Source organism: Podarcis muralis, chromosome 3, assembly GCF_964188315.1.
Source record: "Podarcis muralis chromosome 3, rPodMur119.hap1.1, whole genome shotgun sequence".
In the NCBI taxonomy this organism is placed as follows: domain Eukaryota; kingdom Metazoa; phylum Chordata; class Lepidosauria; order Squamata; family Lacertidae; genus Podarcis; species Podarcis muralis.
In genome coordinates, this window is record NC_135657.1 from 45,612,198 (window position 1) to 45,637,026 (window position 24,829).

The 24,829-nt window shown below is 39.6% G+C and overlaps 1 protein-coding gene across 2 annotated transcripts; it reads left to right on the plus strand.

Annotated features, from left to right (window-relative positions):
• Positions 1-109: 109 nt before the first annotated feature.
• On the plus strand, positions 110-22,939 carry ERO1B (endoplasmic reticulum oxidoreductase 1 beta). 2 transcript variants are annotated; one of them, XM_028724084.2, is made up of 16 exons: positions 111-622; positions 4,916-5,035; positions 8,611-8,694; positions 9,738-9,779; positions 10,538-10,620; positions 11,415-11,488; positions 13,027-13,147; positions 13,236-13,282; positions 14,682-14,693; positions 15,244-15,270; positions 16,122-16,214; positions 16,300-16,546; positions 17,761-17,830; positions 19,303-19,389; positions 20,037-20,170; positions 21,584-22,939. In XM_028724084.2, exons 1-16 carry the CDS (start codon positions 518-520, stop codon positions 21,642-21,644), a joined length of 1,407 nt encoding a protein of 468 aa, XP_028579917.1. In that variant the 5' UTR covers positions 111-517; the 3' UTR covers positions 21,645-22,939. The 2 variants fall into 2 exon arrangements, with proteins under 2 accessions (XP_077781900.1, XP_028579917.1); XM_077925774.1 differs by lacking the exon at positions 13,236-13,282 and having other exon boundaries at positions 110-622; positions 14,626-14,693.
• Positions 22,940-24,829: the final 1,890 nt, after the last annotated feature.

The following is a 24,829-nucleotide window of genomic DNA, read 5'->3' on the forward strand; positions in this document are numbered from 1 at the left end:
AGTTACAAACTGCCTCCTCTTGTTTTGAAGGGGCGCGTGGTCCTTCCTCATTGGCTGCGGCCTTCGTCCCTCCCCTTTCGCCGCCCGCCTCTGAGGCAAGAGAAATGCAAGAGCGAAGGGTGACGGCCTCGCACTACACTTCCCGAAACGCTTTGCGCGGCAGCCGAGAGGGCAGCCTCCGCTGTCGCCCCTGCTCCTGTGGTAAAAGGGAAAGTGTCTCGCTGGGGCGTGCGCTCTCCCTCACTCCTTCCCCGTGCACAACAAGAGCGGCGTGGGGGCTGCGAGGAATAGGAGGAGGAAGAGCAGCAGCAGAGCGAGCGCTGAGGAGGTTGAGGTGAGCGCGGCGCATCCGGCCGGCCGCCTATCCGCTCGCCCGCCCGCCCGGCAGGCTCCTCTTTCCCAGCGTCGGTGGCAACCTCGGGGAGAAGGGAGGCATCCTCCGGTGCTCGGGGCTGCCCTGAGGCGGCGGCGAGGGGCGCCCTCCGCCCCGGGGCGAGCGGGGAGAGGGTTCTGCAGCATGAGCATCAGCAGAGTTGCCCGGAGAACTGCAGCGGAGGCGGCGGCGCAGCTCCTGCTGGCGGCGGCCACCGTGGGCTGCCTCTGGTGCGCGGCAGAGGCCCAGGTGAGAAGGGCTGGCATCATGGGGAGCGAGAGGCGGCGACGGCTGGGTGGCTCGGTGGGAATCTGCCCGTGGGCTTGTCAGCTAACACTTTCCATGCCTCCATAGCAGGGGTTGCCACCGTCTTGCCCTCCAGATGTGGCCGGACTATAACTCCCATCGTCCCTCCTGACGGTTGGCCATGCTGGCCAGAGCCGACGGGCATTGCAGCCCCACGTTCGGAGGGCACCGTGTTGGCTACCCCTGATGGACCGCATCTGGGACGGCAGAGCTGAAGGGATGCTCTCTCTGGCCTCCGAAACATAGGGCCACTCGAGGGCTGCACCCTTTCCCCACCTCTCAGGAAGATTGCCAGGGCAAGGGGGAGGTCAACTTGGCCCCATCCTTAGGGATTCCAGGGCTTGATTTTCTCTTCCCTCCTTCCTGTTTAGTAGACTGTGACCCTGGACGCAAGGATTGTGCTTTTTTTACAGCGCTGAGAAAATTTCGGGCGCTTTATGAAGCGTTTATTAATATGTCCAGTTCTCTGGATGGCCTTCCAGCAGGTGTGGGCCTGATCCTGCCTGTTCAGTGGCTCCTCTTTTTAGCTGTGAGAGTAGAGATGCAAGCAGCTTTAGTGAATCAGAGACAACAGCAGCATCTTTAATAAGGGTTTCCAAATCCTTCCTTTCCTCCATAAGATACAGTTGAGGTCTTCCTTGGGGAGATGCAATCAGTTGTGTTTGCTCTGCCTTGGCTTGGCAGATGTTTGATGCTAATTTGTAATTGAGCCAAGAGTGTGTCAAATGGGATTATATTATATCAGGGGAAAGAACATGTGTATAGAGATGCTTTTTGCTAGTAGGAAGAAGCTATGTGGTCTTTATAGTGTATTTCAAGGTAAATAAGATGGAAATTTTTCCTAGCATGAGAAGGAATGCTTTGCATAACGGGCATATTTCCCCCCCCTTACTGTTAAGAGTTACATGCAAGCTCTAGGTTGATTTGTCATGGGAAACAATATTTCAGTTTGGTTTTCTTTGAAATTATACAAAAGGTTGAATGGTATCAATTGTGTAGAGTACACCTGCACTAGAAGATCAGAAGCAAACAACTGTTAAAATAATTGTGGATTTGGTCTACTCTTCAGATTTGGGTATGAAAGTAATACTTGCTTTTTGCTGATTATGATGTTCGTTGTTATTGTAGCTTTTGACGTTTCATAACCATACTCTGTAGTATTTCAGACCACAATGTTTAACTTAAATGTTTCCAGCCCATTTTCTCTCCACCCCCTCCCTGTGAAACAACATTCTGTAGCTGAAGTGTCCTTTTGGTTTTCCTTGTAATAGTTAAGTGCCACTTCTGGTTTTGAAGATGTGCACTGCTCCTTATCGGTTGCCCTTCTAGATGATCCTTAAATTGTACCTCAGATTGTCCACAAAATGAGCAGGTCTAGGAAAAAGAAATATTCCAGGAGCCAATTTCAAGTTGTTATGTGCTGTCTGTTCACAAAGTGGCATGGATTTAAAGTTCTTGGGCAGTGACACGTACTCCTAAATTCTAGGTGTCCAGTCATTCAGCCTCCTGATACGGATCCCAAAGGCAGTTGCACTGGAAATGGAAAACCTTTATTACAGAGCATAGTCTCACTTTCCTTCCAAATGTTATTCATGTGATTAGTGGAGATGGTGGTAATTCTTTTTAAATGTTCCCATTCTTATGGGAGATACAGTGGTGCCTTGGGTTAAGTACTTAATTCGTTCCGGAGGTCTGTTCTTAACCTGAAACTGTTCTTAACCTGAAGCACCACTTTAGCTAATGGGGCCTCCCGCTGCTGCTGCGCCGGCCGGAGCACGATTTCGGTTCTCAACCTGAAGCAAAGTTCTTAACCTGAAGCACTATTTCTGGGTTAGCAGAGTCTGTAACCTGAAGTGTATGTAACCTGAAGCATATGTAACCCGAGGTACCACTGTACTATTTTCGTGTAACTTGCTCACCTCCTGGGATTTCCAAATAACTACTGACTATTTTGCATGCCTACATACAAGAACAGGAGAAAATTTCCAAGCGACTTTGTCATTTTGCTGTTTACCTGATATAATATTTGATTGAATTATTTTATTACACTTTGTATTATAATCTTACTAATAAGGATAACCAGTGTTAGATCACCAGTATTTTAAATGTGCTTGATTTATTTTTTAAAAATACAAAACTTAAAACTGGACTTCATTCCATGTACAGTATCTCTAATATAGTTCTTTTAGGGGGAAAAGTAAAGTGGATTTTTAATGCATAATTAAAACAAAGTTTTATTTTGAAAGACTTATTCTCATCTTAAAAGCATTATAAAAAGCATGAATAATTGTTGGCCTCCTTATAGAATCCTCTTTTATAGATTTAAGCTTTATAGTCTAGGAGTTAAATGAGGCTTAATCGTAAGTGTATATGTGTTTGTAGCCTACAAGTTACAATATATACTGTTCTGACCTCCTTGAAAAATGCACTGCTGCTTTTTAGTATTGGCAGCTATAGAAATAAAATGAATAGTTCTAAAGCCTAGACTGAAATTCTGAATATAAACCTATCCATCAGATTTAATGAAAAGAATTCCCAAAGTGAATATAATTCAAGTACACTTCCAATCTCAGCAGTCTTATATGATGGGAGGAAGCTCCTTTCAGTTTCACAATGCTTTGAATTTTTTTCACTTTCATAATAAATAAATATTGCAGTGTTTTTGGTCGCCCTCTAAGGAAATGCAGTGCATTCTTAAAATATAGTGTTGAATACTCACAATGATAACCTGTTTATACAATGACCTGGTTTTCACATAATGCTAAGCCAAACTATGGGTAATTGCAAATTTTCAGGTGTCCAGAGAAGCTTGGCTGCTTTTCTCCTCCTCCAGTCCTGCTGCTGTGAGCTAAAATGTGAGATGTAAGCCATAGAACAAACATTGACTACAGCTCATGGTGTGCCTAAACTAGAGCAAGATAAACCAGAAGCTTGGGTTCATACATAACACAACACGACACAACATGCCAAACCATCACATGGCTCACAGCAGCATGACCAAAGCAGCCATTGTCTTATCTTGGAGCTTGCATGTTTGCTCCCATAGTTTGACTTGGCATTATGTGCAAACTGGGCAACTGAAAATGATTGCTGAATTCCAATGGCACACTGCAAACAAAACAAAACATAGGGGTGTGCTTATTGTCTAATTTAACATTCTGCTAAAGAGTGATAAAGGATTCCCTGCACAGAATTTAATTAAAATCTAAGTTAATAAAAGCAAATTCTATCAATATTTTTCTTGGGCTCCATGATCACTGCAGATGGTGACAGCAGCCACGAAATTAAAAGACGCCTCCTTCTTGGGAGAAGGGCAATGACAGGCCTAGACAGCATCTTGAGAAGTAGAGACGTCACCTTGCCAACAAAGGTCCGTATAGTTAAAGCCATGGTTTTCCCAGTAGTGATGTATGGAAGTGAGAGCTGGACCATAAAGAAGGCTGATCGCCGAAGAATTGATGCTTTTGAATTATGGTGCTGGAGAAGACTCTTGAGAGTCCCATGGACTGCAAGAAGATCAAACGCATCCATTCTTAAGGAAATCAGCCCTGAGTGCTCACTGGAAGGACAGATCGTGAAGCTGAGGCTCCAGTACTTTGGCCACCTCATGAGAAGAGAAGACTCCCTGGAGAAGACACTGATGCTGGGAAAGATGGAGGGCACAAGGAGAAGGGGGCGACAGAGGACGAGATGGTTGGATAGTGTTTTCGAGGTTACCAGCATGAGTCTGACCAAACTGCGGGAAGTAGTGGAGGACAGAGGTGCCTGGCGTGCTCTGGTCCATGGGGTCACGAAGAGTCGGACACGACTAAACGACTAAACAACAACAACAACAACAACATCAATATTTTAGATAGATTAAGGAAGGATGGTAAATGTACTCTGCATACTATTAATAAGTCTGCCAGCTTTGTCCCACTGCATTCAAGAATAAGCTACTGAAGACTTACCCCACACACCACCCCACTACTGCACAGGTGACATTTCCACATAGAGAGTCACATGAAATGTGCATAGATTGTGTATCACAAATGCGAATGCTTGTTTTGCTATAAGTTAAAAAAAAGTGTTACCTTGCCCATATGTGTGTGGGTTTCATGTAAATTCCTGCAAGCAAATGCCATTTGCATTGCTCTTTATGATGATTTCTCTCTAATTGTCTTCTTTCTCAATCAAAAACTTTTAGCTACTGTATAAGTAGTATTGCCATTCAGTCTTTTTGTTTTGTTTTTGTAGTTATCAGGACTGCTTGATGACTGCTTATGCGACATAGAAAGCATTGATGACTTCAACAATGTTAAGATCTTTCCCCAAATACAGAAACTTCTAGAACGCGACTATTTCAGATACTACAAGGTAGAGTAAAAAATGGCCTATTACTATATACTTTAGTGCAGACATTCTCAGACTCTCTGCTCCTTGGTCCATGTGAGTGAGCTGAAAAAAACTACTGAGGCCCACCATTTACAAACTGGTGCTGATATTTTCTGTTGATACCTAACCTCTCTTTGGAAATTACTAAATTCTATGCCATAGTAGTTTTCTTGTGGAAAGGAGTTCCATCATTCAGACTTTTATCTGGGGGTTATTTGCCAATACAAGGCTCTAAATGGAGAAGGCTTTTTATTTTATATCCACCCCAGCATTTCTCTTTAATGTCTGTTTACTCTATCTGCTGTCACTTTTTCTCTTTTCCTTCTTAACCTAGCCCGAAAGTGTTAGTTTCTTTCATCCCTGCTCTTTTACGTTTACTTCTCCCTCCTTTAACAACTTTCTTCTCGTAACTCTTTCCCCTCTCTTACCACTTTGTTCTATTTTTTAAAATAATGTTTTATCTCTTTTTAAATTCCTATGGGAAGCAAGACCTCTCATCTCTCTCTTTCTGTTTCCCTCCTTCTGCTCCCAGCTTCTGTCCCACAGTCACCTTTACTTAGTATGCAGGGAATTGGCATCCATCCAACCAAAAGGCTACAGTATGATCAGGGATAGGGTGGGCAAGGGAGGATGCACTGCATTGGCAGTGGAAAGAGGATTAAGTCCCACTGGTGGTCCTGGCTTATCGCTTGAGAAACACTGGCTTAGTGAAATCGATTTTTCTTTCTCTGTTCTCCTACGAAGTAAAAGAAATACAGGGGTTGTAGTAAAACTGTACTAAAAATGAAACCTACTTCAAAGCTTCAAGTTAGTGTGAAAAGGAAATACACTGTGGGTTGGAAGAGCAGCACTGTACTCTGAAACACTATATACCGTTGTTGGATTTCTTACCTGCCCATTACCATAAGGTCCCAGAATAGGTCACGACAGTATAAAAATACAAAATTGAAATTAGTTAAAACCTTTTACAACTACAAAACATAAACTCAATATGTTCTGGTAGTTTTTTTGGGAAAAACACCCTCATTTTGATGTAACTGCTGTCTTTAGAACCTGGAATTGGCTTCAAATAAGTTGGTTAGCCTTTTCATTCTTAATGGAATTGGTTAAAAACAGTACCTGAAGAATTAAATGAAAACCTTATCAGGTACTTGAGCAAACAATGATGACCAAATATAGCTAACGTCCTTCGGCATTGTTTGATCCAAGGTGTACTATAGTGAAAGTAAACTAATGTTAGATAAAAGCTGTCTTCTGTGAATGTGAAGCAGATACAGTCTACACCTGATGGTTTTGGAATTTGCTCTTGATAAGCTGTATAACTGAAGGTTATAACATTTAATGTGGTCATTTTTGTTTCATACAGTGCTGTATCAAAATAGTTGTAAATTTATCATCCACCCTCTCCCCTCTAATCTCTCCCCCTCTCTCCGGATACCATATTGTCTTACATTGAACCTAAACAAAAGACTTTATAATCTGAAAAATAATAACAACAAAAGATATTGTATGTTCTTTTGTAGTTCATGAATATCTGTAATATTTTTTTAAAAAAGAAAAGAAAAAATGTTACCCTTTGTAAAGTATTTTGTAGTCTAGCTACCAACTTCATTGGAAATTGTGCTAGAAACTTTGTTAACACTTAGGATTTTCTGTTTTATTGTTCACTGCATCTTCATATATAATCTTTTGTTCCACCTGTCCTCTTCCCACTTACAGAATGGCCAAAGATAAGCATTTTTATTTATTTTATTTTTGCAACCATGTTGCAAAAAAAAAAAAAAAGTGTTTTAAAAAGGGACTTCCTCTTGTGCAGGGCAAGTTCCCTGAATTCTATCCATCTTTCACCATCCCTTGTAGGCCTCTGAGTCCCATCTCATTTTATTACAAGGATCATTGGTGGGATCCAGAAAGCCCTAGCACACAAGTAGGGGTCATGCCTCGCTGGATCCAACCCTGTATTTTTAATAGTAGCTGTGTAGTCATTATGAACAACTGGCTTAGTCAGAAGGTGCCTATTAGAAAATGTAATGTTTCTCCCCAGTTGCCTCTTTGACTCCATCCCACCCCAAAAAGTGTGATATGAATTACTTCAATTCGACTAAAAAGATTTTAACTTCTTTATCTTGCTTATGACATTTTTTGTATCCAGCAGCAGTTGATAAAAATGTTGCATAAGCTATATGAGTCATTTGTTGGATTACTGTGTGAACTCTACACATTTAAAAGTAGTTTAGGTTTAATTGGGAAGGATTTGTTCTAATTAAAAATTTGAAACAATATTCTAAACTTTCTGAAATTGCATGTGGGATACGTGTACTGTAGCAGCTGTAGCTCACTTTTTTGCAAAATTTGAGGCCTGTGTATATTAAAGGAAACTGAAACTTTTCAGATTATCAAAGTGTGGAATAGAAATGAACTATTTTAAATGTAAGATGCCAACAGACCAGGTTTGATTTAAGTTATGCTGTAATCTTTTAAAGAATATCTAAGTGGTGCATATCAGCTGTGGCTGCAATTGTATGTTAGATAAGTCCTTGTCCTATGGTTGAAAGAGGATTAAGAATATTTGATCTTGGAAACTGTCTTCCTTTGCACTGATACCATTAATACTGTTGATGTAACTTGAAGTGGGGGCTTGCATTTTAAAGCTTAAGCTTCCTGGAAGACGTGTGATTCCTGTTTAATCTGGATGTGCTGGATCTGCTTGATTGCAAACAACACTTGTGAGGTTATTCTGTGGAAATCTTTGGCTGGATCTTTTTTATATTAAATATATTACAATAAAATTGCACAAACAAATCTCTTGCACATCAATAAAACAAAACAAAACACAAGCAATAAGGAACATTTTCAACATAGGTTCATGCAACTATATTCACTGCAAGACATCAACATTTGACAAGTAAATTATTCGATTATGGGTGTCCCTATTTTCATTACCTTGAAAAAATTAGAAGATTTAGCTGTGTTAAAAAGTATAATATTAGTTCTTTCTTAGCAATAGGTACATAAGAATTTTCAAAAGACAATGGATAGGATTGTTTTGTTCTTTCAGCCCATTTTATTTAACTGTTTGTAAAGCTTTATTGGCACATCACTGCGGCTTCCCACTTCCCCCTTTGATGAATTGAGTAACTGGCAGTATTCAGGTTCAGCAACTTCTCTGATCAAGAACTTTTACAAAATAGGTCAAGTAACATCAATCACATTTTGTACTGATCATTCATGTGAGGCCAGAGGAGAAGGCACAAAAAAGCACTGGACTGTATTTTGTGCTGTGGTATTGAGTTGTTGTTAATGCAATAAAAGCAAATCAGATCAAATTATTCCCAGAAGAAAACTTCAGAAATTGCTTGTGTGGGCACCCCCACCCCATGCTTGTACCTGGCTCATATTTTTAAGTCAGCCAAATAAATGAAAACTCTAGATATTTGTTTGCAGCGCCCTAATCTTTCACTTTTTTTAATAAGAAAGCTTATTCTATTGAAGGGAAGTTTCCCTATTTCGTTCAAAATTAATTGACTGACAGCATGTATATGTTTCTTGGTTTTAAGGTTAATCTGAAGAGACCATGTCCTTTTTGGGCTGACGATGGCCATTGTTCTATCAGAGATTGCCATGTAGAGCCTTGTCCTGAGGTAAGTTTGCAAATAAAGGAAGAAACCAGAATAGTATTGCCATTGTTGAACAGAATAATATGGAACTTTACTTACTGCCATTTTTGCAAGAGTTTGCATAACACTGATATGACTCTGTGTTGATGGGAGTGGGGTTAACATACTTTAGAGTTGCAGGAAGTTTGACAGCTTTTACTGGCACCGCATTGACTGCTGTTGGAAAGCTACTTTGCTAGTGAAATTTTAGTTTTGTGTAAAGATAGGCAACTGTAGTTAAGTTTAAATAGCAGATAAGATAACTTTGGAGCTCAAAGGGTACTATCTTTCAGTGCTATTAATGACAGTAATACGACAGGGGCTTAAAGAGTGTTTAGATTTTTGGCCATCATATTATATAGGGACGCGGGTGGCGCTGTGGGTAAAACCTCAGCGCCTAGGACTTGCCGATCGCATGGTCGGCGGTTCGAATCCCCGCGGCGGGGTGAGCTCCCGTCGTTCGGTCCCAGCTCCTGCCCACCTAGCAGTTCGAAAGCACCCTTAAGTGCAAGTAGATAAATAGGTACCGCTTTATAGCGGGAAGGTAAACGGCGTTTCTGTGTGCTGCTCTGGTGCCGGTTCGCTAGAGCAGCTTCGTCATGCTGGCCACGTGACCCGGAAGTGTCTACGGACAGCGCTGGCTCCCGGCCTCTAGAGTGAGATGAGTGCACAACCCTAGAGTCTGTGAAGACTGGCCCGTACGGGCAGGGGTACCTTTACCTTTACCTTTACCTATTATGAACAGTTCTGATTGAAATGCTAACTCATCCTAAGCTTTTCATAGAGAAGTCCCACTCAACTTTTTTCAATGAGCTTGCTTACTAGTAAATGTGCATAGGGTACCCATATTAAAAATGGTCAAATCATAAATGAAATGGAACTGTATCCCAGCGTGGAGCATTGATGCTCAAACAGTTTCTTGCTGGCGTGGCTCATTGATTTAGCAATCTTTAGTTAGTTAGTGTTGAGAATGAGTGGGTTGTGAATGCAAAGGTTGAATAATCATGTAACTTATTTGCTTCTTCTAGAGTAAAGTACCAGTTGGAATTAAAGCTGGGAGTGCTAACAAAGTGAGTAAGCTCTTCTGAAATAAAAAAGATGGACTTTTCTGCCCCCCACTGCACTGGGAAAACATCTGACTGGCATGTTGCATTTGCCTCAGATGCAAGAGATAGCTATCCACTCCTGCTGCTTTAGCAGCTAACATAGCATTGTGCTATGTTTACCCAGTGGTGAAGCATGATGGTGCATTCTAGGTGCTGTTTGTATAGGAGTGCATTTCCCCTCCTCCTATGAGAGAGAATTGAAGCTGGCAACAGTGCTAGGAAGTCCCACTGTGTTTCCTTGCCATGGATACAGTTGATGAGGCTCTCTGGGCTCCCCCCTCCCAACCTTGTTTTCCAAGGTGAGCAGAAGCTAAGTGGGCCAAACCTGGTAGCATGGGCAGCTGGTCAGGAGGCTTTTATAATGTAGCTTCCTGTTAAACAATCACTTGTGAAATTGCCTCTGGGGGAAAATGTTAAGCAAACACTGAAAATGCTTCTCCTTAATGCATACTTAAATCCCAGATATGCATATATAAATAAAAATTAGTGATAGTAGAATTTATGGCCTGCAGTACCAGAAATGTGCATAAGAATAGAAGCTTCTGTCTCTGGTCCAGAGAATGGTAATACTTGGAAATATTAAGTGCATTTAATGCTTGTGAGGTGTTACCTCACTTGTCAGTCATGGCTGCATTGGATAAGTGACAGGCAAATGCCCTAAAGATTTAAAACGAAAAATATATTCGTTGGTGATACTAAATATCATATACTCTGCCTTGCAGTATTCAAAGAAAGCAAACCATACCAAAGAACTCGAAGACTGTGAACAAGCTAACAAACTAGGAGCAATTAATAGTACATTAAGGTAAGCCCTTTTTTCATTGTTAACTGGAGTGGCAAGGCTTGATATATTTAGCTCTTTTTGGACTTTTCTCCATACATACTATTCTTGTAAGTTCTGTGGTAAAGAGAACATGCCAGTGTTAGATTTCACTTACACAAAACAATATTTATTTGTAGCTGTTGGTCCAAACATACTTTTAGCAGTTGAACTAAAAAGACTAACATGATGAATACAAAAGGAGGAAGCAAGCTGTTCCAGATATTGATGCCTAGTTTTCAGAACTGTTTCTCTGCTGGTAGTACTGTACGTAGGCATTAATTTTGAAATTCACTTGCAGACTGTGCTGAACTTTTCCTCCGTTTTCTTTCAACCAAGTTCTGTGTGCTAATACTGGATAAGGAGTAAGGATTAAAAAGTGATACAGCAGCATATAAACATGTTTGTTAGTATGATGGTCTCAAGGATAGCTATCTAAATAAACTAGTGCTATGTATCTGGGCTGGATATACAATTCTAGTGTTAATTATAAACTAGTGCTGTATGAAAGCATGGCAGTTGATTACTTGTCGTGTTACTTTATGAGAAATTAGTTGCACTTTATGCTCTTACGACAGTTTCATGTAGTCAATGTTAGTTTCATAAGATTACTTTTATCTAAAAAAAACCTTTTCATTTTTATGAGCTTCCTTGAAGGTCCTTTTGGGATGATGTTGGTAGCAATCTCTGTTTTTAAAAGTGATGGGAAAACATAAAAATGAGAAATGAGACTATATTATGTCCATTTACCACTAGTCTATTTTTTCTCCTTTCCACAGCAACCAAAGTAAAGAGGCTTTCATTGACTGGGCCAGATATGATGATTCACAGGACCATTTTTGTGAACTGGATGGTAAATTTGTTCATTCTTTTGAACTATATTTTATAAGGCAATGTGTAGCTAAGTCAATTGAAAATCATCTTCATGTGCTTCACAAAAGAGAAAGTGTGCCAAAATATTTATACTTTGCTCTTAAAAAACAGCCTCAATTCTGATCTTCCAAACCAAAAGGAACCATGGGCTCATGCAATCCCCGTCTCTTAGTTTTAGCACTAAACATAGTTTGCTGTGAAGAGTAACCCTATTAAAGATCAACACCTCCAATTGTGGATCCTGATATAGCCAAGACAGTAGCACCTGTGAACAAGAGGAAGGGTATCAGCAGGATCCAAAGAACCTAACTCTTTTCAGAAGCAGAAATATTTCTGGGAGAAGAAAAAAGATAGTCCACTGAGGAGTGAGCACATTCGGTGGCAATGAAATGCTGACTTAAGGGTGGTGGAAATGATGACACAAATCCAGATGTGAGGGACAAGCATATGGAGTATCCTCGAAGATGGCTTGGCTGGCTGGAATCCTGAATAGGCATCCTCTACATTGCCACATTTGGTTGCAGGTCCCACTTGTACAGTCCAAATCTTCAAATACTGTTAATAATTTTAAACCAGAATAAGCTTAATTTAAAGAAGAAAACTAAGCCAGGATAAGAAACCCTCTTCAAGGCGTACTTCTGATTGTGATTTGGAGTGCAAACACTGATAATTATTTACCAATCTGGACATAATTGCAAGTTACTGTGAACATTTTATGGGAAACGGAGAATGGGGCACTTATTCAATAATTTTTTCTAAAGGCGAGAAAGAGCTAAATCTCTTCTTGTTCATAATCTACCAACCTATGATTTGCAAGATCATCTGACCTGTACCCTAGTTTTGTGCTTGGAAAGTTTTGGATCAGCTAGTGTCCAAAGGCCTCAAGTTGCAAAAGCAAAAGCCCTAATAAAATGTTGCATTCAAAGTTAAAGAGAGGATGAAGGACACACAACATCAAAAATGCTGAAAACAGCTCTTACAATAAATATTCATTCCAGTTATAAGCCCATGTATACAGCTGCCTTGTCTCCTATATCTGGGTTTTCTCCTTTTTATGTGGTTATAATTAGTATTAGATAAACAAGTTAAATTAAGAAAGTTAAAATGTGTTCCCCATAACTGGAAATTAGGCTCCTTTAATAAAATACGCTACTCACATGTGCAATTGTGCATGTTTGTAGTGTAAGTAATGAGTAACTTGGTACTCCTGTTCTATCTAGTTTCCCAGCATTTTGCAAATAATGAAGAGGGAAGTAGCAGTAGGCTACCTGCTGAAGCATTTTACTTTGTCTAAATAAGTCTCCTGTTCCAAGTGTAGATAATAAAGGGCAAGATGTAAATAAGGTGGGGGAATTTGCCATCTGTACAAGCATCTATGTAATGTGATCAGTAGTAATAATGCATTTGACTTTTTACATTAGCCAAACTGTTTTGTCTTCCTGTATATATGTGTGTGTGTGTAAATGCACACACAATTGTACAATTAATGCATAATTAACATCTCTATTTCTTCTTTAGATGAGAGATCTCCTGATGCTCAGTATGTGGATTTGCTGCTGAATCCAGAGCGTTACACTGGATACAAAGGGCCCTCTGCATGGAGAGTATGGAACAGTATCTATGAAGAAAATTGCTTCAAGTAACTGGGAAGGGCGGGCAGAATTTATTTTGAAACATTTGAGATTGTTTGGATTACAAAAACATATTTCTAATCTCTTTTCCTTTAGGCCACGATCAGTGTATCGTCCACTAAACCCTCTGGCACCCAGCAAGGGTGGGTCACTAAATACTTTGTAATTATAAGAATGGTTTTGAAGGTTCAATATAGCCATGCCATTTAGGAAACCAGCAAGGATTTAATGAATGGAGATGGCCCACTTAATTAGACTTGCTAATGTTCCCTCCCCAAGCATTAGTGTTTATTTATATATTCATAAGATGCATATCTTGCATTTTGATAAGTGCCCTCAAGGTGGCTTGCAAAACAAATCATCATCATTAATGCTACGTTTACTAGTTAAATGTATTAGTTGTCTACAGCCACTGCCTCTAGGCTACATACAATAAAATGTTAATGGGCCAATATTCAATACAACTATTACTCCACTATTGCTAATATAACTATTACTCTCCTGACTGAATTGAGCTTCTGATTCAGCACACTCACTGCCCCTCCTGCTTGAGTGGACAAGGGGAAATAGAGTTGTGTGTCATCCGCATATTGGTAATAATGCCCTCTAAAATGTAATAATATATGAAATAAAGACACCAGCAAAAACTTGCAAATAACATGCAAGCAGCAAGAGAAAAACAGTAAAGACTCAATGCCGTTCAGAGCCTGTCTAAAAGATAGCAGTGAAAAAAACAGGCCAAATGTCTGTCACAATCTCTTTGGTAGCCACCTACCTAATATCTGCAGATGAGGGGGCGCACAGAAGGACTAAAGAGGTCAGGTCAGCACTTTGAATTGGGTCCTGAAACGTTGCAACAATATACTTACAGTATTCCATACCAGTTAACAATCTGGCCACTTCATTCTGCATCACATGAAGTTACCAGGACTGACATACAACTCATAAAAGTAAATTAGTGTTGATGGTACCACAGCATTGATAATTATGGCTATCTCTCCAAGACGGGATGCTGCTAGCACCTTAACTATACTTTTCAAAAGGCACCATGAGTTATGTATGCCACTTGTGCATCCATCAGCAACGCTGGTTCCAAAAAATAATTTGTTCTGGTTGTAATTACATTTCCCCTTAAATAACTGATCAAATGCAACTTACGTTTTATTTGAAACTATTTGCCAGGAATAAGAAAGCAAAGTTACAATTTGAAAAGAAAAAAAAAGGTGTATGAAACTGAGAGCCCTGTACAACTCAGAAAAGTAGAATTGCTTTTCAAAATATCAGTAAAATTAGCAAATGCTGCAATGTTATTTGAGTTTGTTGATTCTCTATATTGCATTTAAATATTTATCCGTATTGTACAGTGTAAGATCATTATTTTAGTACATAGATATTTGTGCCTGAACTAAATAACTGATGGGGTGAATCACAAATCAAAAAGTTTATATATTTTAAAAATAACAGACGTGTGTTTGATTTTTGGTAGAGACATAAGAGGGGGGAAATTGTTCTCATCTTCTGCAACTTTCTTTTTTTTTTCAGGAGAGGATGATGGTGAGTCTTAATAATATTCTTTACAAGTTCACTTTTACCCTTAATGTCAACTAAATACATTCAGTATGCTGGATATACAGTATTTTTCCGTGTATAAAACTAGGTTTCCCCCCCTTAAAAAGAATGTCAAAAATTTGGAAAAATATGGTACATCTTTAAAATACCTCAATACTGAATACTTTTGCTGAATTACAATAGAGGGTGAGGGAGCAAAAAGTGGGCAGGGAGGGAGAAAGAGAATAAAAACATACAGAACAAGACTTAGTTAGGATTTGGAACACAAATACTTGTCCATCCTTTTTTGTGGGGGGGCGGTACTTGCAAAAATGGTGCTACTCTGATGTGTGATGTTGAAACTTGCCCCTCAAAATAGAAAAACCAATGCTTCACAATTTAAATTGTGTGAAGGTGACAGATGGAGAATCAAGTCTTTAACAGATTCAGGTTTTCCTTAAATCATATGCCCTGTGTTTTGGTTTCTGTCTAGTGTGTTTTAAAAATCTGGAATTTTGTTGAAGCTACTAATGTGAATTTATTTCTGTGCTTGCAGGAGAATCTTTCTATACATGGCTAGAAGGTGAGCAAAATACATTGTTCATTAGCATTTCTATACCTCCAAAATAGAGGATAGCTATGTTAGTCCAGCTATGCAGCTATGAAAGTTCATTTCACAGTACCTCCATTAGTCTCCAAAGGTACTACAGGACTAGAGAGTCCTGTAGTACCTTTGGAGACTAATGAACTTACTGTGAAATGAACTTTCATAGGCTAGAGATAAAAATGCTGTAGCCCATGAAAGTTCATGCTACAGTTAGCTTGTTAATCTTTAAGGTTCCACATTACTTTCTGATTTTTACCTCCAGATAGACTGTAATGCATCTGTACAGCTAACACTGCAGTCTCATTAAAATAAAGTGTTTATAAAAGTATTTGGAACAGATTATTTCCCCAAGTTTACCTCTCATCCCATAATATGCTCAAATATGCTCTCCATTAGTGCCTTTCACCAGTCTATCCTTTCCCACACCCTCCTTGCCACTTCTGCAGATTCAGATCCTACCTAGTTCAGACACAGTGAGAAATTGTGGGTTTCTACTACACAAATGAATCACAATGAGCCTCAAGTTTGGCTTCTGCCCTCTTCTTCTGGTACACAGTGAAAAGGAGAGAACCACTTCCCATTTTAAACAAATCACACTTTGATGTCCAAACTTGTGGGCCTGGTTATTGAGGAATAGTTGAGTTTGGAAATCATGCCTTTATTATGGCCATAGGCAACTGTGGTTTGTTTACAATCCAACTCGAAAGCTTCAGATTTCCTTATGAGCTGGAAGAGTGGGGGGATGTTAGCCCAAGCCTCACTGTAGCCCATTACTTAGCAGAAATGCTTTCATGAGTTCGCTTTTTAACAATGCTTATTCTACCTAGGTCTCTGTCTTGAGAAACGTGTATTCTATAAGCTCATTTCTGGACTTCATGCTAGTATCAACATACATCTTTGTGCAAATTATCTACTTGAAGGTATTTTATATTTTTCAGTTTAAGTTAATTGTTAACTCTGTGCAAGCATAATTCAGTTTGTCTAAAATTGTTTTTCTCTGATTAGAAACTTGGGGGAGACCTCGTTGGGGATCCAATGTGAAAGAATTTATCCATCGCTTTGACTCCAGTGAAACAAAAAGCGAAGGTCCAAGAAGGCTAAAAAATTTATATTTCTTATATTTGGTGGAACTGCGCGCATTGTCAAAAGTCGCATCGTACTTCGAGCGTTCAATTGTAGATCTTTACACTGGAAATTCCCAAGAGGATACAGAGACAAAGTCCCTCTTGTTAGAAATCTTCAGGGACACAAAGTAAGTGTGCCTTCCCATCCCCAAATTTAATGTGCAACTAGATACAGCTGCTTGAACAATATTGGATTAAAAGAAACTACAAGAAATTGCATCAAAGGGATATCTGGAGTGTAAAATATAACAGGAACATTTCTTAACCTTTCCGAAAAGAAAAGCAAGCACTGGAAAATGGAAAAGCCTCCTCCACTTAGCTTTTGTCACAGTTATTGTGGACAAGAGGAAGTTTCCCTTGTTTGTACAAATGGGGGGGGGGCACGTAGCCTTTTGAATTTGGCCTATTTCCTGTCCTACTTCTTTCTTCAGTCTCTTAGCCAATAATTTTGCACTCATGAGATCTAAGCAGACAAAATTCCTTGCAGAATTGCTGGAACATAAATATAAGTCACCTATTATGTATAAAGTCATTTAATGAAACATGAATAAAATGAAATTCTAAACTTTTTTATACAGTTTAAAAATAAAGGGTCTCGTGTTTGTCGATTATTCCAGTGCCTTTGTATCCATTGACCCAACACTGGAAGACGTGAGCAAGTTCACTGCATAGTGAACAATTGAATAGAATCCTGCCCATACCCATCTTTTATAGCTCTACAAGTAAAAGCTTGAAAATTCAGGAAGGGAACCAGGACTATTGCAGGAGGTGGGGCAGAGAGGTCTTTGCCAAGCCTGCCTTTGGATGTATCCTTGTCTCCTCCTGCTGTTTCTGTTTCTTCTTTAAACTCTTTGTCAATTGGGACTCCCTGATTCCCTTGCTGCAAGTTGTCTTCTCTCTCAAAGCACCTCCTTTCCCAGACCACTCTCTTCACCAGTCCTGTTCCATGCCCTCCTTAAGTGCTTTTGCTTGGCTGGAATGTGTTTTTGAACGGCGCTGAAATGTATTTTGTTTGTCTGGATAGAGGGAGATTTGTATGTAAAAAGGCCTGACTGAGTCCTATGCATTTCCATGGCCCCTGGGAGGTTCTCCATGAGGGAATGTGCCTTTCAGGCTCCTCCCCCCTGCTGTGGAGGGCATGTAAAGGAAGATCTGACTCAGTCTCAGATCACAGGGAGAATGCCTTAAGTCAAGTGTTCTGCCATCCTGTGCTGTGACTTACGATTTGCCACTGAGATATTATTGAGAAATTGTACAACGTAGATCCCTTTCACTTCATTCTAAGCAGTAGACTGAGAGTTTTTAGATTATTTTTGATCATTGACATATTTCATTCACTTAGGTCGTTCCCTATGCACTTTGATGAAAAATCCATGTTTGCTGGAGACAAAAAAGGGGCAAAATCTTTAAAGGTAAATACAATAATGCCAGTGAAATGTTTACATAAGCTATGCGAACAAGGCAAAAAGTCTTACTTAAAAACTAGGAGTTAATCTTGGGGTGGGGGAGTCTATAGGTGTTTTGGGGACAGATGAAATTGGTTTGGTTAGAATATGATTCAGAATAGAGAACTGCTTAGTCTTGACTGTGGCTTCAGCATGAGTACTTCTCTAATTTCATTTGAGTAAGACTCTTCACCAAACCATAACCTACTTCTAAATTCTCACACATTTATGAAGCACTTAAGCAAATTACTAGAAACATATTCCACTGACCATAAAACTCTGGTACATTGTTGCTAATGGGCTGCATCACTGAACGCGCCCTGTTGGTTTTTTGTTTTAGACGTGGGACGCGGGTGGCGCTGTGGGTAAAAGCCTCAGCGCCTAGGGCTTGCCGATTGAAAGGTCGGCGGTTCGAATCCCCGCGGCGGGGTGCGCTCCCATTGCTCGGTCCCAGCGCCTGCCAACCTAGCAGTTCGAAAGCACTCCCGGGTGCAAGTAGATAAATAGGGACCGCTTACTAGCGGGAAGGTAAATGGCGTTCCGTGTGTGGCTCTGGCTCGCCAGAGCAGCGATGTCACGCTGGCCACGTGACCCGGAAGTGTCTCCAGACAGCGCTGGCCCCCGGCCTCTTGAGTGAGATGGGCGCACAACCCTAGAGTCTGTCAAGACTGGCCCGTACGGGCAGGGGTACCTTTACCTTTACCTTTACCTTTAGTCATGGTATTCACTTGCCTAATTTTAGCACCATCACATTACATTTGGAGGTCACATACAATGGTTCTTTCATTTACCTTAATATGTTGCTGTTTTGCAAAACAGTACAGTGGTACCTCGGTTTACGAACTTAATCCGTTCCGGAAGTCCGTTCTTAAACCAAAACCGTTCTTAAACCGAGGTGCGCTTTCCCTAATGAGGCCTCCCGCCACTGGTGCCCTTCCACCGTTTGGATTCCGTTCTTAGACCAAGGTAAAGTTCTCAAACCAAGACACTATTTCTGGTTTTGCGGAGTTTGTAAACCAAATCGTTCTTAAACCAAGGTACCACTGTATTAAACATGGTTTATTATTAAAGCAAATCAGAATATTTCCTATAATAACTGTATGGTTATGTAATACTGCCCTATCCTAGCCATGATTAGAGGGTTTGGAGTTCCCAGCTGGCTTTATAGTCTCCTAACCTTTCATGTGCAAATTAACCTTTTCCTTTTCAGAGCTGACAGTGGTTAGTGTAGAAAGTACAGTAACCAGTTTGCAGGCCTTGGTTAGAAGGGGGTTTGTGAACTGCAGTTTGAGCTAGTGAGAGCACCGGTGTAGATTTAACACCACCTGGTGGTTAGTACTGAAAAGAGAAGATGAATTCATACACATGGATGGGGGTTGAGGGGCGAATCCACACTTTTTATTGTATCTTTAAAAATTATGTTTTGTTTTTATTGGTAGGAAGAATTCAGGTTACATTTCAAGAACATATCCCGCATAATGGACTGTGTTGGATGTGATAAGTGCAGGTTATGGGGCAAATTGCAGGTATGTGATCTTTTTTGTGAGTTAACATGCTCTGGGGCTGTGAAATGGTCTCCCATGCAAAACCTTCTAGCACATTCTTCTGATGCCAGGAGTTTGGGGATCTTGCCTTGCAACAGGCCCAGAACCCTAGGGTTGGGACTCTGCCTTTTGTGGCTGGTTCATATCAGCACAGTGGTGCATGTTACTACAAAGCCCATATTTATTAGCCTTAGTATGCACTCACATAATTTCAGTCTTTGTTTATACAAAGACTTGTGCCTTGAATTCCAGCTGCATAAACTGTACTTTGTTGTTGCTTTGAGTACAGTACATAGTCTTACAATGATAGGAATATTTTTAGTAATTATAAAATATAAATCATACCTTGTTGAGACTTTTATTCTTTGCACTGCAGTTATATATTCAACAAGAATAATGGAAAAAAGCTGGAAAAAAAGGGTTTTATTATTTTATTGAGAATTGTTTTATTAATATGAACTGAAAATAAAATGGTGAAGGACTAGGAGACTGCATGTATTACTTTGTGTAAGGTTGGTGGCAGAAAGGCTTTAATTGCTGCATGATAGCTATATAAAACCTTTCTGTTATCAGTTGGGGGTTTGGGACTAGGAGGTCTGTATTCTTGCTGTTTTACTGTGTTCTTTTAGACTCAAGGTTTAGGAACTGCTTTGAAGATCTTATTCTCGGAAAAGGAAATAAAAAATCTTCCTGAAAACAGCCCATCAAAAGGTTTTCAACTGACACGACAAGAAATAGTTGCTCTTCTAAATGCATTTGGAAGGCAAGTTATATTTTTACACTTAATTCTTTTATAGCTATGTAGTTATAGGCTATGTATTTTAATTCTTCTGCACGCCCCCCCATATCAGTTTGCTACTGGGATCCAACAGAAACCCTTAAAATCCTAGCTTAAAATAAAGCTGTAATTTGATTTCAGAATAACTCCAGTTCAACATTAAATATTGGGCTTATAACAGAAGAGAAAACATTAACAAATGAAAGATCTAGGTGAAATACTAGGCTCATAGTGAATGATGGAAGGGGTCCAATGTATTCCAATAGCTGAATGCAGTGGCAGCGGGGGGGGGGGGGGGGAATCTGTTTACCAAAGGACAGTAAGTTTACATTGTGAAAGTGTCAACATAAAGATAATTTGGAGCAGAATTAACCCCCTAAAGTCAAATTACTCCTGGAGTCCAATGGACCTCTTCAGTGCTTTGTAATTACGTTTTCCCCCCTACACACAAGAATATAAGGGGGGAGTTATAAAAAACACCAGTGCTCTAAGTGCTACAACCTAAAAAATAAGCAAAAAATATGTGATACAGGCCAGATACCAATGAGGTTGCGCAACATTTAAGCAATCAGAATTCTTACTTCCCTTCCTAAACCAGCTATAGCATATTTGAGGGAGAACAGGAACTACTGTTGCACAAGCAGAAGTCCACTCTGATTGCAGATGGGTATATTTGAATATTGCCCTCATTTTTTCTTCTCTATTTAGAGCAGTTACTGGGACCCCAGTTATAGTGGGGTCGCAATTTCACTTTCCCATTCATTTTAAGAGTAGTATTTTAGATTCCTGATAGCTTCATTAAGTTACATGAAGCAGCACATGTTGATCGTTGACCCGATGATTGCTGAAGAGTACATGGAATAGGAAATGGTTCAGGTTTGCCTTTAAAAATCTACACATATTTCAAACAGCTGCTACGGTTGAATCCACAGCAACCACACTGTTACAAAGGTCTCTCCTAATACATTATCAAAAAGCACATTTTTATTTTGATCAAGATACTAAATATATACTAGCCACGTACATGAGACCTGCAGTTTCCGCACTGAGAATAGAAGTTCCAGTGTTCTGGATTTCATCTTCAGTTGCACAGGACACTAATCCTGTTTTATAGCAAAGTATTGATTAACACAAACATTTCAGGCGAAAAAGTAATAATGAAGTTACTTTTTTTCTTCAGCATTTTTGGTGAAATGAACTTTTTTGAAAGAACATTGTGCTGTAATATTGGCAGTCATTGTGTCATGAAAAAGGTACTGGATTGTGAGGAATGAATTAATTTCCAGTGCCCTCAAGGCAGAGACTCTCAAACTAGGGAGTTTAGTGTTTCTAACTTGAGATTGATTACAATGTGCAATCTTTTTATTCTCAATCTTCTTTTTTCCTGCTGCATCACAGGCTTTCCACAAGTATACGAGAACTTCAGAATTTCAAAGCTTTATTACAACAGAGAAGTTAACGAAGGCTTTTCTACTTAGTGGTGGAAGCATCCATTAATTTGACATTGGGAAAAACAAAATCAATCTTTATACAAACTGTTCTAAGGGGGGGGGAATATAATACCAACTTGAATATTTAAGGTAGGAAAGGTTAGTCATTGGACAAAATATTTAAGTATGAAGTACCTAACTTTAAACATGTAAATTATGTTCATCCTTCCACTGTTCAGTGTGTTTATCTTTGTACATCTCTTGAACCATCATTTGTTATGAACTTTTATTATTTTGTCTATTCAGAGACTCTTGTTTTACATCAAACTGCACTTACTAAGTCAGGTGATATGGAAACCTTGCAGTGTTGCTCAAAAATAGCTGGTGGTCATATTTTTAACGTTTCTTTGTATCTGAAGGACCAGGTGCTGTTAAAAGATTTTCTGTGTTTTGATGTCTGTTAACAGTAGCTGAAATGGCCAGTAAATTTTTACTAAAATAAGCCCCTTGGCACCCAGGGGAGACCAGCATTCTTTAATCACATTTTGTTTTATTTTTGTACTTGCTTCCTTTCCTCCTCCTTAATTTTCTGTTTCTCCATATCACTGTTGCCTTCTCTGTGAGGAGACAAGACTGGGTTAACTGTACTCCAGAGTCCCTCAATTCCTGTTATGCGTGTCCACTGAAGGGGCCTTTAGAGTGAAGTGCTGCTAGCTTGAAATGCTTTGCTCAAGCCTGCTGTTGGCTCTTTACCTTGTAGCCAAAACTTCTCTCTCAAATTCTAGAGAGCTAAGGAAATTTTAATTATACCACTTTCAATCTTTCAAGATTGACACCCATTCTCCCTGTTCTGGTAAGCCCTGTAATATTTTTGTGAGACTAAGAGCAAAATCCTCCTAAACAAACACTTTAAAAGTAGTGTCAGTTCTCGGAATTCAGTACTGCATATCCTGCCTATGCAATCTCCCATTTGTACCTTACAAAAAGATACACAATGTCTGTACTAAAACGGGTATGCTCTGGAGAAATTTGATTCTCAATCATTACTTGCAAAGGGGACTTTCATTTAGTCACTGCAGAACAATAGCAGAAAACAAGTAATTTTTAAAATTTTAAATACAAAGGAAGAGAAGTTCTGTAACATGCGATGGAGCAGCTGACTTAGAAGCTGTCTGTGATGTAATATTTGTATTTAGTGAGGGATGTTTGAGTACAGCATGAATGTCAATGTTGGTACAGTATATAGATTTGTACATAAGTTTTGCTTTGATAAGTAAAATAATCTGAATTAAAATGAATTAAAAGTGCTCTTAAATACTTCTAAGTAATCTTTACTGTGGTTTGCGTTTATACAGTTATGTTGCTAGCTTTGTTTTACACCACTCCATAACTTTGCAGTTGAAAATGTGGGAAGGAACATGAGAGTGGATGGTTATAGCACTATTTTTGCTCAAAACATTTATATTTTGCTTATAATGAAAGTGCTTTCACAGGAGGCTTTTAATATATAGTTGCTGTGCCTCATTCGTGCATTTTATAGGGTCCCAGACAATGTCACAAGCCAATGGTAATCCTCTCATATTTTCCCATTGCTTTATCCATCTTTTTTTCTTATAGCAGAAAATCCCTATACCCACAGGTCTCAGGACTTTTCACAGAATAAAATCAGAATATAAAACCACAAAATATATAATGAAAAGAAAAACAACAACCCAATAGCACCCCCCCAAAAAAACCCCCTCACATTTTAAAAGGGCATAGGAGGTCAATCAAATCAACCAAAGGCCTGGTTAAAAAGGAACGTTTTAACAAGAGTATCAAGCAGAGTAGGTCACACCAGCAAGTTTTCTAACCAGGTTGTGAAACTGACCCGATCACCTTGTCTGATTAGATCTTGTTGTAGACATGTGTGTGGTTTGAGGTCCCCCCCCCTAGCTTTTGAAGCAGCACAACTCCAAAATCAAAAATAAACTCAAAGGCAAGTGAGTTTCAAATATTCAGGATTGTAGAAGAATCTTGAAAATGTTTGTGATCATGGAAACCAGTAGTGAGGCTTCATTTTTCTGGTTAAGACTAGTGAAATACTGACCTGCTAGTAATAAGGTTTGCTGCATTTTGTTTGAGGTGCACCCAGAAATTCTGAAGCCAACCTTCAAGTTGCATAATTTCTGCATCCTAATTTACAATGTTACTGTGCTGTCATGGAATACATACTGGTCTGCCCACAATCCTTGTATCTTCAGCTCTTTCTTCGTGCATGTTTGTTGGAACCTAACCTATCATGGGCATGAAAATACTTAAATGCTTGATTGCAAACAGTTCCTTGCAAAACAAGGTCAAATAAAATGGTGCTCTGTTGGCAGGAGTGGCTTAAATAGACAAGGGTCAAATGTAAGTTCTCCAAATTCAAGTTCAAATAAATGTCACTTCTTCCCACTTATGCTACTTTGACTATGGAAAAAGTTGGGGGGTTACATCGGGTAATTTATTGTCTTTTTGCAAGGAGGTATAATGCTGAATCCAAAAAATGATTGTAGTCATTATAAGGCTGAATTGGAAAGTCACTTATGTACTGCTAAGATCACAAAGGCTTCTATTGGATTAACTGGTGGTGAACATAGGAAGTATGAGTAGCGAACAGGTTTAAGGGTCATGTAGGGAGAAGAGATGAGCAAGGAGAACTCCTCGTGCTGATGGAACAATTTGCTTAGTGCTATGTTGAACACTACCCCATTGTCCACCACCCAAAATTGGGAGTGGATATAGAATCAGTTGGGTGCATATAAGCAATTGCTGAATGAAGGTTACACAGCTGCATCAATACACAAGTTGCTGGGCCCCAAAGAGCTAAAACACAGGTTAATATTTTCATTGCAAGCTTGTAGTGTGATAAGCTGGCAAAAATAGGACCTGGAGGACACTGTGCTGTCTGACACTCATATTTTCACTTTGCATATGTAATCACCCAGAAGGGTTTTTAATATCTGCACAGGCTTAGCAGAGAGGCAAAACTGACAAGTGCCTTTGGTGCACTTGAAAAAATAGCTGTTGCGCTGCAACCGTAAGAGGGAGAATCTGAAAACTGTTTTAACTGCATCAGCAGGACAAAGTACTCTGACCCTCCTTTGTCTGCTTTACATTGTTTGAGAACGGTGGGGGGGGGGGGAAGAAATTTTAGACTGGCTCATAAACTATTCAAAATGCCCCACCATCA